Source organism: Barbatula barbatula (assembly GCF_947034865.1).
Source record: "Barbatula barbatula genome assembly, chromosome: 9".
In the NCBI taxonomy this organism is placed as follows: Eukaryota; Metazoa; Chordata; class Actinopteri; order Cypriniformes; family Nemacheilidae; genus Barbatula; species Barbatula barbatula.
The window spans coordinates 12,113,601-12,127,269 of NC_136772.1; the positions used below are offsets into that span (position 1 = coordinate 12,113,601).

The 13,669-nt window shown below is 38.6% G+C and overlaps 1 protein-coding gene across 1 annotated transcript; it reads left to right on the forward strand.

Annotated features, from left to right (window-relative positions):
* Positions 1-230: 230 nt before the first annotated feature.
* On the forward strand, positions 231-11,622 carry cavin2a (caveolae associated protein 2a). Its single transcript, XM_079464755.1, has 2 exons — positions 231-997; positions 8,646-11,622. Exons 1-2 carry the CDS (start codon positions 464-466, stop codon positions 9,519-9,521), a joined length of 1,410 nt encoding a protein of 469 aa, XP_079320881.1. The 5' UTR covers positions 231-463; the 3' UTR covers positions 9,522-11,622.
* Positions 11,623-13,669: the final 2,047 nt, after the last annotated feature.

The window sequence follows — 13,669 nt, forward strand, 5'->3', positions numbered from 1 at the left end:
GAGTAGATGAAGAAAGTGAAGTATATTGTTTTAGACATGTCTGTGTGCATGCACATTTGCACACATTCCTTCACGTTACTTAAAGATTCTTTCTAGTGAGTGTGTACTACAGGGAAGTTTCATATACTTTATGAAAGAAAACACTTTCAAAATATAATTCCCTCCTACTTCATGGCAAGCAACCAAGATTGAAATTGCATTCAAAGTTGCATTGGCATACACAAACACACACACATGCAGAGACCACTGACACTCCTTCCTCGCATTACTCGGATGGGCTGGGCTAACTACCGTGGCAACCAGGCTCCTCCCCTGGGTGTGTGGGGAGTTTTTAAGTGGAGTGTTGGGAATTTTGTTTTTACAAAGGCACTGAAAGCAGAAGAGTGTGTCTGCGTGTGTCACTCAATCCAACCACACCGTTCAAAACTCCTCTCACAGCAGAAGCACGCTTGCAAGCTCCAGGATGGGTGAGGACTCCTCTCACGCCGAGCGAAGCTCGTCCACCCTACCCAGGGAGGAAAGCAGCCCAACTCCACCTGCGTCTGCGGTAGATGCTCAGGATCTCCTCATTCCGAGCTTCAGCGCCGGCTCAAATCCCTCTTCTCCCACAAACACCCTCTCTCGTCTGATCCCCAAATCTCCGACCAGCCCTACGGCCCCTGGAGGCCAGGTCAGTGCCATTACGGTTATGGCTCTGCTCGACAAGCTGGTTGTCATGATTGAGTCAGTGCAGGATAACCAGCAGAGGATGGAGAAGAAGCAGGCAGAGCTTGAAGGAGCAGTGAGGGTGGTTCAGGGTGACGTGACCAGGCTGACCAAGAGCCACATGTCCACAGCCAACAGCGTGGCCAAGCTGCTGGAACGTTCACGCAAGACCGGCATCAACGTGAAGGAGGTGCGGGAGCGTCTGGATAGACAGAGCAACCAGGTGAAGCGTCTAGAAGCCAACCACACCCATCTGTTGAAGAGGAACCACTTTAAAGTGCTCATCTTTCAGGTGAGAGAAGCAGAAGTTTTCCTGTGTCTACATCTGGGGTAAACTGTGTGCTTTTAGATCATATTTGTTTACAATACACGTTGCAAGCTTACCCTTATCTTATATTAAGCTTATCTTTTGCATAAAAGCCTCTCCTCACAAATAAATGTCAAATCACATGATAAAGTCAGGTGTTCTGGCTCAACCAGCTTAGTGACCTCTGGTTTAGTTTGTTAGTCTAATGTGTGATTCTAAAGGGAGGTGTCTGTATGTTCAGATAAAGCCATTTCACACACTCAGGAAGCGCTATTATACTTTATGCCGGTTGGTTAATCTGAAGGGCGCGTCATGTTGATTTAAGCGGTAGTGTCAGGCCCGTGGTTTTTCGAATAGTATTCTTATCTGATTGCCCCGGAGCGAGCCCCATGCAGCTGTGCACGCCGGGACAATGATCTTTAACTTGTAGTAGCAGGTAGAGGCATTTCTTAAGGGTGTTTAAGTTCTCCTCTTAAAATTATTTCATGGAATCAGATTTCCAGAGGCTAACGTTATTCAATACCATAATGTGGCAAATGTAAAGGAGCGCGTTTGAAACTGAAGAGACACCGTATGAAAGACGTACTTTTTCAACTGACAGAGATTCATTGAAGCTTATATCCTCCTGATCCACGTCACATCAACACCTGATCACTCTGGAAAATTGACTCCAAGCGTCTTGGATGGATTCTCTTCCCAAAGAAAAATACATTTTTGTTAAGGCAGTGGTGACGGGTTAATGGGTATCGAGCAAATAATTCTTCCTCACCGCGGAGGATACAAATACTTAGACTAATCTGAAGTTTATTCATTTTAAATTATTACATTTCTTTCTCAGGGGGAAAACACGTTTTAGGAGTTTTCAGGAAATGGCTGAACGTTTTTTTTCTAATAATCCATTCACTTGATGACTCTCGACTAATCCAGCTGTCAGAGAGTAAAGGCCTGTGGGGTAGAACAGTGAGGGTAAATGGGTGAGGCCGATTCTCACTCATAACATTCCTTTTGAGATCACAGGCAGCAGGTGATTTTCAGAAGTGATATGTTCATGGTATTAAAACACTTTGGCATGAGTGCTGCGGAGTACACACACGCGAATGCACTGTTAAACTTTCTTCAAAATATCTTCTTTTGAGTTCTGCGGAAGAAAGAAAGGTTTAAAATGGCAAGAGGGTCACTAAATGATGACAGAATTTTCATTTTTGGGTGAACTATCACGTTTAGCGCATATACTTTATGTGTCATAAACCGCTGTTTACTCACGTTGTACAGTTGTCACAGCATATTTTTGGTCGACATTTTGCCATGCATTCCAAAGAGTGGCTTAACAGCACAGGTATGTCTTTGTATTCTCGTGATGGGTCACTGACACTCACCTGTCTGGCATTATAGTGTTTCACGTTTATTACACATCTTGACAATGCGGAGAGCAATACAAAGCTCTGAATTCACCGACTGACCTTTGCAAAGCATTACTCTTTCCTCCGTTTAGTTTTTGTTCTCTTTGTTTGTTCATAAGAAGTGAGGTACATAACACAGGCCAGGAAAACAATGGTGCGTTGTCCCACCCCTTTGACACTATTTAAAATTGTAAGCAAAAATGGAATGTAAACACGAGGTAGACGCGTTGCAGAAACATTTGGTCTCAAGTGGGTTTTGGAAGAATAAAAGCAACATTCCTTTTCGGTTGTGCGCTTTATTCACAGGTTTGTTTTTGTTTTGTTATGTTTCGCTTTTTTGGCTGAGGTATCTTATGATGCTCGCCCAGCCTGTTTGATAATTATAAACTTTGTATGCAAAGGCATTCTGTGATGGAAGGTGTGGTTTGAAAGCAAAAGGGCCTTTAGAATGAAAGGAACACTGTAAACACACACAGTCTGGCACTCAAAGACTACGGGACAGAGAGAGAGAGTCCGGTCAACAGCCTCATTTCACTTAACAAGCACTTATTATCTTCGGTAATTACTGTCCGTTTGGGCCCCTATCTATTTATGTTTGTGCATCATTGATCTTTCTGTATTCTCAAAAATGCATCAGCTTAGACTCCCAAAAAATGTGTCTCTACGTGCTGCCGCTCTTCACGGCAGCTTTGGTCTTTGTGTGTATGTGGTTGCCAGGACTTGTTAAGGGGTCATTAGATGCGCTCATGTTTCTGAAGGCAAACAGTTCAGACAACGACTGATGCCTTATCCTTTTACAAAACAGCAGTGAGGTGTTTTTGCTAATAGAAAAACGGGATGAATAATGTTAAGCATGCATGTTTCCATGACGTCTAGCAGCAGTTATAACAGCTGAGATTCGTAAGACGTAAAATATACCTTCAGTGTCTTCACGAACGCCTGCAGAGTCTGCCAAGCTGCATGACTGATGGCAAACATGAGGCTTTTATGAACGGCCATAAAACACATTTTATTGCTTTTATGTTTTTGAAGGAGGAATAGTTTTGGCTGAGAGTTTTCTGCAATGGGTGTTCACAAAAACACTTGACAACTGTCATTTTTCACACCTTTGTAGTTGTACCGATTCTCCTCATCATTTTTACACTCTGAAAACCTCTTGAACATTGTCAGGGTTTATTTTGGCCCAGCGGTGCCATGAAACGCCTTCAGTGAGGTGATGTAACTCTGATCAATTCCAAAAATGTCACGAATGATTGGCTTCTTTCATGAGGATTTATGTATTTGTGCATTTCATAACCACCAAGATCTTAAGTGGATGAAAAAAACATGTTTATGTGTGTATATATATATATACACAGTATATAGATTGGTTCCAAAATTACTCAAGTCATGTTTTTTTATTGTGCATTCCAATTAAAATCAATCAAACTGCAGTTGGTTTGTTTGGATTTAAGCCATAATCACAAAAAAGAATACAGCCAACAAACATAATAAAACACAATAAATCTTGATTCTTGAAATTAATATGGAGTTATCAAATTGTGGAATATTGCATGGTTGTGCCGATGTGAATTGTGGGAAAATGATATTCTTTTGAGATATGCAGAGAAGGAACACAATCTGATAGTCAGTGTTTACTGTCCCTCCCATTACGAGAATAAGCTATTTACAACGACGCAGATTTTGATTATCAAATCACATTTTCCACAATAACATGGGGGTATGAATCACATTCTTTCATACAAACAGAAGCATGAGTTTCTTGAAAATGTATATGACGTTGATCAGATAGAATTAACTGGGAAGAGAGGAATGGAAATCCAACTGATATATGAGCGAGTGAGCGAGCAAGAGAGAGAGAGAGGGGGGGCATCTTTCTGCTCTGAGCGCTGGATTTCTGGTTTGACAACTCATCTCCTCCCTTTATATCTGTACTGTACAGTAACACACTCCGAGCATGCACACATACACTTTAATATTTCATTATACAATGACGTACAATATACTCAGAAATGCGTCATCCAAATAATGTTTTACCAATTTATAATGAGATATCGGTTTAACTGTATATCTAATCCTGCTTAATACATCAAGCACTTTCTTGCCCCACCAGTAATTTGGCAAAGATCAAGCCCACTTCTCAGTAAGGGTGTGTTTGAGGATTGAGGGTAAGTGAGGTAAAAGAGGCGTTGGGACTAGTTTAAGATTAACTTTAAAGTCAGAATTAGGATAAGGTTAAGGTTAAACTGATGTCATAAGGGTGTCGGGAGAGTTGCAGTGATGGTTACAACTAGATTGGGATTAGTTTTAGGGTCATGCTTATAGGATAAGAATGTGGTTAGAGCACAATTAGGGTTAAAGGTGTTATCGTTGTTCGACATAAGACTCAGGATTAAAGTCAAACTGAATTACTGAGCTCAGTTTTTACTAAATAAACTTTTATTGCAAATGTCCAGGTTTTCTCCAATAATAAAAAAAACATTAAAATGCAAAGATGCACATTTTCTTCCCTGTAGTCGCTGTGTGTTTAAGAGCTGTGTGAAAGAAAATGGAGTAAGGTATGAAAAGAGCTTTCAAACATCACAAGTGAAGCACAGTGAAGATGAAATGAAACCATTTTTGGACTGAAAGAGGAAGACCGCAATTAGTGGAAGTGTTTAAAGACTGCTTTTATGTTGCTTGTGCATCAGTCTTTTAGTACCAGTATACTGGTAAGCACCCTCGTGTCATTCAAAACTTCTGTATGACTCGTTCTTCTGTGGAACAAGAAATAAGATATTTTGAAAAATATGTTTGGTTACCAACCTTCTTCAAAATTTCTTCTTTTGTGTTCTTTAGAAGAAAGTCTAAATAAATAAAAGGATAAGTGAATGATGAAAGAATTTCCGTTTTTGGGTAAACTACGTTTAGCAAGTTTTCAATAAAAGCGACGAGAAGCCTTTTAATTCAATATACATTTCAGAAGTGCGGAATGATAGCATTTATTGGCATCTGATCCATTTAGTACCCTTTAGTAGAGGTTCATAATGGAAAATTGTTCAAAATTTGCATCCATTAAAAATTATTTTGTTATTGCCTAAAGTAAAGGCTAAATGCGAGGAAATGTGTTTTTTATGGGTGTGCCCACTAAGTGATTATGTCAACACGAGTATTATCGCATAAAAAGTAATAATCCACTTAAATATGAATCAACAAATACAAATAGGACACTTCAGGGCAGTACACTTGATCACAGCAAATTGTCCACAGACGGTCCTCTATGTATTACAGTACTTTTCTACAGTTCTCGCCACAGTCCTGCAGATCGAAGGGTTTGAAAGCACATTGCTTTGGTATGCATTTTACTGAATTGCATGTTTACGCCAGTTGGCTGTTGCTTTCCATCTATTATTTTCACCTGGAGCAAAGCCAACGATTCTCTTCTTCCACACATCGTAAACAGATTATGGATGAGTAAGCAAAATCTTCCCTGCCGTGTGTATTCCGTGGCCTTACACAAAATCCTGCTAATGGGGCATTAGGCTGTATGTGCATGTCTTCATATCAGATAATAGTAGTGTTATAACTCATCTTACAGTTATAACTGTAACTTGCATAGGTGCATGCCTATTCAGATTGAGGAAAGGGTGGCACATACCACTCAAGATTTTTAATGCAACCTCCGAAAAATACCTATTTTAGGTATAGAAGTTTTTGTATATAGTACATTCATGACTCATTTACATTTATGCATTTGGCAGACGCTTTTATCTATTACAGCAGGGTTTTTTTATTGTACATAAATGCGATACTTTAAACATGCACGAGTGACACATCCTTCCTTTGTGTCTTTCCTGTGTAATAGTCGCCGAATTGTTCTTGCATTTATCTTTCCTCTGTTTCTTTCCTGTGTTTTCTCTGCTCTTGTGCTGTCTTTTCTGTCTTTTAGACATCTGAGTGACACACACATCGCTTACATTTCTGTCGATGTTTCAACTCCAAAAAGTTTAGAGGACTCCATTGGGGTGCATTAATTATCCAGGCTCCTATTACACACTGAAGCAGGGATATCAACATGTGACACAATGTTTTCAAAAGATCTCTTGCTCGGTCTCCTCCTCTTTCTCTTCCTCTGAGCCTCACAGGGCATTGTGTGTCTAGATAAAGGTCAAAATCTGAATGGCAAATGTCTCGATATATTACCCTGTTACAAGGCTTGAGAAACACGTTAAGGAAGGTGGATAAAACATGAAAATACTTGCAACGACTTGAGGTTTAGACTTTAGCTGAATTGAACTGAACGGATGATGAAAACCTGCACAGATCCTGTTGATATTTACACATATTCATTCAAATCCACCATATATTACCAAGTTACCAGATATTAAAAGCTACTCCTTACATACTGGGACAAAAAGAAGAAAGCTGACAACTCCCAGCTCTAGTTTCTATCTCACTCTTGAACCCAAAGGGTTGTTACTCTGTACTGCATGTGTGCTCATGAAGAAACTGGTTTTCCTAGTGTGAACACTGGTTTTGACCAGATCTGTGCCCTCTGGGTTTTACTAGGAAAAACTTTATTGAAAGTTCCAAAGGTATATACAATCCCATTACACAAAAACAAATTCAGTTTTGGAAGAGCTTATCTTATTTTTTGCTCACAATTATGTGTTTTATTTATGAAAACCTAGTTACGTTCCTTCACTGAAATTTGCAAACACACATTGAGATGGCACTGAAAGTTAGGGTGGGCGCAAAGAACAGGTTTTCTTAACAATTCATGACAGTACACTGCATATCCAACGACCTAAATCCTGAGTCCTGTTAAACAGATGTTTCACAGTATTTAACAGTTATGCAAATCCAGTTATGAAGACTCTGAGAAGTTGATGAGATTTTTGTAACTCTGTAGGTTTTGACTTTGCTCTGACTTTGATTTGCACACAGGCACACACCCATAAGGCTTGGTAAATATCATTTGTCTGTCAGTAGAGATGGTAGCATAGCACAGTGTTCATGTGTTTGAATTACGCTTATTCTCTTTGCACTGCACACTTTTCTAAACAAGAACTTGCAGTCGCTGGTTTTCTATCAAAAGATTTGCATACAACAACAAATCTATAATTCAAATGCTTAGCTCTTGAACACAGATAGCTGCGGACTCTTGAGTTATTGGGAGTGTTGTTAGTGCCCTCAGGAGGGAGCAGGTGAGCGTGCAAAATCACTATTCGTCCTGCTTAACCACCTTTCCCTGAGGGCCTGATCTACATTTACCTTGCTCCTTAAGCGTTAAGCACAACCCCTGACACCTCAGCAGTCATGTTTGAGGTATGCATGGGTGAGGGGAGTTTTGAGGGTGTGTAGGGGTGATAAAAGAATATTCAGCACTGTAAAGCTGTGTGTGATCCGAAAGGGAGTGTTTTTGCAGTTAATGATTGAATAAATCGATTGAGTAATGGTTATTAAAACATGTATAATCACGAAATAAAACACAAAGATATGGTCATATACAATCAATACTGCACTGCACTTAAAAAGGTTGTCTTGTGAGAAATGATTAGATTAGTAAAACAAGACTTCAGTTGTGTAATCTTAAAAATGCATTTCATGTAACCTAAATCAAATCTGTTGAAAAGCAATTTGGCGGGAAGAGAAACCTTTTAACAGCTTTGGAACAACTCCAAGACAATGCCTCTACACGTCTTGTGTGAAGGTGGCTGTGCCACAAACAGGTTTTTCAGTATGCTAAGAGGTCACTTAAAAAAGAAATTGGCTAACAAACTCGTTCTTCATTTTGGTTTGAGGGTAACACTTTACAATAAGTTTGTATTTTTTGATAAACACAGTTATCATGAATTAACAATGCATGATACTTTAGGATCCTTTATTAATCTTAGTTCATGTCAATTTCAACATTTACTTATACATTTTTAAAATCAGACGTTAAATCAACAAAAAAAACATAAATGCTGAATAACTATTGCTCATTGTTATCTCATGTTAGTTAATGCATTTACAAATGTTAAAAATTAAAACCTGATTGCAAAGTGTTGTCAGTTTTGTTACAGTAGAGTCAGTGATCTGAAACACAAAATGAGAAGAAAAATATCACTTCTTGTTACTTGGTGTAAAACAGTGTAACTGGGAATTGCACATATTGTATAACTTACAGTGTTATATCACATACATATTGAATGCAGATTGATATCTTTACTTTTTCTTTAAAGAAATATTTTCTTTTTTCACACTTTTAGGAGGACCAGGAAATCCCAGCTTCTCTGCTCACTAAAGAGGGTTTGGCCTCTCTCGCCCAGGATGACACAGTTCCATCCTCACCAACTCCACTCACCGATTTAAACTGCTCCCATGAAGAGGGCCTACAGACCATCAACCTCTCCTCTGATGAAGAGGAGGAAAAGGGAGCATCAAGCCCCCTGGCAGAAGGTGGCACAGAGTCCCTGACAGATTTACACGAGGAGAGTCTGCCGGACCTGGGAAGCGAACGTCTGGAGCGTTCTCGTGTCGATAAATTCAAGCGCTCCAGTCTGAAGAAGGTGGATAGTCTGAAAAAAGCTTTGTCGCGTAGCAACATCGAGAAACAAATCAACAAGATTGTGCCTGCAGATCAACGTCAAAAGATCAAGAAAAGCTTCACCCCCAACCATCCGAAGAGCCCCACTTCCAAGAGCTCATCTTTCAAAGTCACCCCAATGACGTTCAACATCAAGAAGGTGCGAGATGGAGATCCTGACTCCGCACAGGAGTCTGAAAGCTCTCGCAGAAATCTCAGCCCGGTGGAGGTTCCCCCAATAGGGGGATCTGATGGTGAGCTGCACTTGGCTGAGTTGCACTCCCCGGAGAAAACAAACGGAGACGAGCATCACACCCCATCCACCCCGGGAAGTGCAGATGGTGAGGCTTCTGGCGCAGAAGACGGAGGAGATCTTAAGAATGGTCCCTCTGTAACGATAGCTGAAGAAGAAGTGAAGAAAGAAGAGGATGGTGGTGCTGTTAATAATGTCCAAAATGGAGAGGAGGATAATGAAGAGAAGGAGGAGGCGAAAGAACCAAGGTCTGGGGAGGAGGCATCTCCAGCATCATTTGCACCCACTGTTGAGCAAACTTCTTAGATTTTTTGTGTTTTTTATCTATAGCCCTGACTTGAGTCTATAACTGAGACTTTGGTTACCAGTTACTCCCTTATTATGTTACCAAGCTTGTTTGATGTTAAATAGCATGTCTGCTGAATTAACATATAGCCCTGAATTAACCCCAAATATAATGTAACTATAACCCATTATATTAAATCCATAAATTATGTTCTTTTGAGAGCAAATTCCATTGAAATTTATTGGAAGGTCTAGAGAATGATACACTAAGACCGCTGTAACCACAATGATGCAGCAAAATAACTATATTTTCTTCTTGGAGTTGTAAATACCATGAAATTGACTGAATTCAAAACCTAAACTCTCACTCTCTGTTATTTTCACCTGTGCAGACGAGAATATGAGTGAGTGCCAGTCTGTCCTTTGTTGCCTGTCCAGACACTCTTCTATGTACATACATTTAAGTACACTTACAAAAAAGAAGATGTACTACCATGATTTAAAAAAAAACGGTACTACGGTAACACCATAGTTTACGCGACACTACTGTGATAGCACTGTGGTGGTAATACCTTGGTATTGTTGAAGTACTATGGATGTAAACGCAATAGTATGTATGAATAGTACATTGAATATATGAATATAAGTACCATCTCATTTCATTATTGAACCCAAGTACCCTACAGTGCGTTTTTGTTAGTGATAACAGAAAACTAGAAAAGTTACTTTTTTTTACATTTTTTGAACTTTTATTAAAACATTAAGCATAACTCTGGCTTGAATAAATATTCATTTTGGAGACTACAGCTGATCGAACTGCCCGCTATGGTGAGTGGTGTGTTTACAAAGTTTCTGGGGAAAAGCCAGCACAATTGACTGCCATCTCCATAGAAACCCTGCCTGCTGCCAACAACTCTCCAATTACAAATATAGTCTACAGCAAGGGCACACACACAGAGTGACAAATAGGCCTACACAGAGCCGTTGAACAACAGAGATGCGACACACTTTGATCTCGCCGACGCATGGTCACGTGGCTCATGGAGCTCTCAATAGTTCAGAATGGTCAGTCTGTTTGATCGGGTTTAAGCGGGAGAGGCAGTGGAAGCAGCTGTGTTTGCAACAAATTTCACTAAATACAAACAAAATATATGCACTGATTACTATTTTGATAAAATTTCTAATAACATTTTGTCTGATGAGTGTAAGAGACTGTATTAATTAGTTGTGTGTGCTTAATGTGACTAGGAAGGATGCATAATGTGCAATACATTTACAGTATGCATGCATTAAACTGTTTCTTATGCTTCTATGATCATCACACACCAATGTTAAATGATGTTAAGACATTCACATAAAACTCACATAGGAAAACAATATTTTGTTTCAAAAACATCCTTATAATAAAACACCAGTTTTACATCAATGTATTTTATCAACTCAGCAGCGAATGTGTTTGGGAAATGAATGGGCTTCAATGCAACGTTTGGGACTCTAGAGCATTCCGTTCTTTCAATGGACGTATATGCGAGTGTCGCAACTCTGTTTTTTAACGGCTCTGGGCCTGCAAGCATACAATAAAACCAGCAGTTTGTGACCCTGTCTGTGAAAACCAGTCCTAGGTTTCACAATTAATTTATGAGATAAAAAGCATCAAAGTTTAATTTCCCCTATTATTTCACTAATTGGAATTTATAACATTGCTATATTAAAGTAAATATTAAAGATATAAAGGTTATATTTTCACAGACTATTTAATACATTATGTAGAATTATTATCTTTATAAAACACTATGTACAAAATTTCACTTTAGCTGGGTTTTCACAGGCAGGGTCACAGGAGCGTTGCTAGCGTTGGAAGGGACCGTGGGTTTTGCCCCAGAATAACATTCAACATACCCCCCGACACAGAAAAGCAAAATTAGACATCTCATTTACACCTACAAAGTACTCTTGCATACAAAACGTATTTCTACACTGCTTCACTTTGAGCAAGATTCTCTAACAGTCATTACACTGCAAAAAATGCATTACTTAGCGTTTTAGGTCAGATTTTCTGTACAAATATCTAAAACTTCTTGTTTTATTAAAGAAAATTTAAGAATTAGTTATGTTTCTGTTTCAAACAAGCAAACAAATCTGACAATTGGTTGAAAAAATAACTTGAATTTAGTTTTACCTCTTTCTTAAGAACCTAATACAAGTTCTTCTTAACCTGGTAGATGTTGCTTGTAGATTGTAGTATATACAGCAGACGTAGCTTTTTAAACCATGAAAAGTCCAGTACACTGTGAAGAGACTTACCTTAACATTATCCAAACACAAAAATATCTTGAGCATACAACATATAACAGTGTCTATATATGTTGATCCTTATTTCATCAGTAATTAAATGCCTTATATGTTTTACAGTTAGTTGCCCTGATAGACAATTTTGTAATTTCATGGCAACATGTTTTTATCACTGTATTTAACATAATTTATCTCAGATTTAATACATATATATTTTGAAAATATAATCTGCAAATCATCTGTTTATAAAAGATGGTTCCTTGTCAACTATAGAGCCAGTTTAACAACCTAAGTTGATTCATGTGCACATTAAAAAGGACAGTATCACACTTTTATCCATGACAGAAGACTCTATTGATTAAAGTTTGTAACAAAACAAAACTACAAAACTGCTATGATATGTTGAGAACAGTAAGTTTATTATTGGAATTTAGACATAAATTGTTAGTTAAAAAGTGAATAAAGGTTTGTTTAACAGGGCTGCACAACGAGCGCTTGATGCGTTTAATGAAATGAACGTGTAAAATTTCATATTTAAAAGCCACAATATTATATTATTCTTGTTTGTAAAATTGTAAAATTGTAAAACTAAGTGTTTTAAATCCTCAAAAGAAGGGCTTTGGGCAAAACATGAGCCCACCCCTCGCAACGCCACTGGTCACATCTTTGTATTCTGAATCTCAACATTCCATACATATGATGTAATTATTTAGAATTGAAAATCTTAGCACTAGCAAAGAAAAAAACATCTCACACTAAAGTAGTGAAAGTACTACACACACACACACACACACACACAAACAATACACATACCAGGTGAGAAAGTAAATTCCTGGTTCTGATGGATAGCTTCTCCACGGTTCATTTTTCACCGACTGGATAAAGAAAAGGTGGGAACGGATTGATGGTTATGGTTTCCATGGGTTAGCTGAAGTTTGGAGTACCCGCATGCAGGTATGCGCCTACAGGCCTAATCACAGCCCCTCTCAGATCAAACGGCACTATGCTGGCACAGAGGAAGGTTTAGGATTCATGCCTGATCCCGTTGAACAACAAAAATACTGAAACACAACATGAGAGCTAGAAAATAGACGTGAGTTTGGTGACACCATATAGACATCAGTTATAGATTGTACATTGTATTTGCATGTTGATATATTCAGGGTCTTCAGAAACATTGAAAGCTATATTATATAGTATAATTTTGTTTTGGTTTTCAATACAATGGAAGTCTGTTTTAGCTTTTTTATCGTACAAAGCAATCTCTTATTTTTTTGCCATGTTACTTAATCCATGCAAAACCAAGAGAGATTTTGAGTGTCCAGTCATTCTCCTTAGCCAGAGTGGAACATGTAAAAGTGAGTTAAGAGATATATATTTTTGCATGACAGCAGACGTCATGGTTTCATTTTCAACATCAACCACATGTGGGTTTGGCGGGCACTCTGGATTCCCTCTGCCTCACAGGTGCACTGAGGAATCAGGTTGTATTTGTGAATATTTTTCTCCAAGAATACTCAAATGGATAGTTCACCCAACTATTTAAATGCTGTCATCATTTACTCACCCCCTGATTGTTCCAAACCAGTATAAATGTATTTGTTCTGCTATACGCAAAGGAAGATATTTGTAAGAATGTCAGTAACCGAGCTTGTCCCCCATGGACTCCCATAGTATTTATTTAGGACAAATAACTTTGTACAAGAGACGTATGTCATGCAAAACTTACTTACTTAGGGGCATTATGAATGATAATTTCCTTAAAAATATTTCACACCTTCAGTAAAGAAAGAAAAGTGTGTCATGTCCAGATTTAATATATATGTTTGATCTCAATTTGTTGAATTTTCACGTTTAAGGAGGATATTGTCTCCACC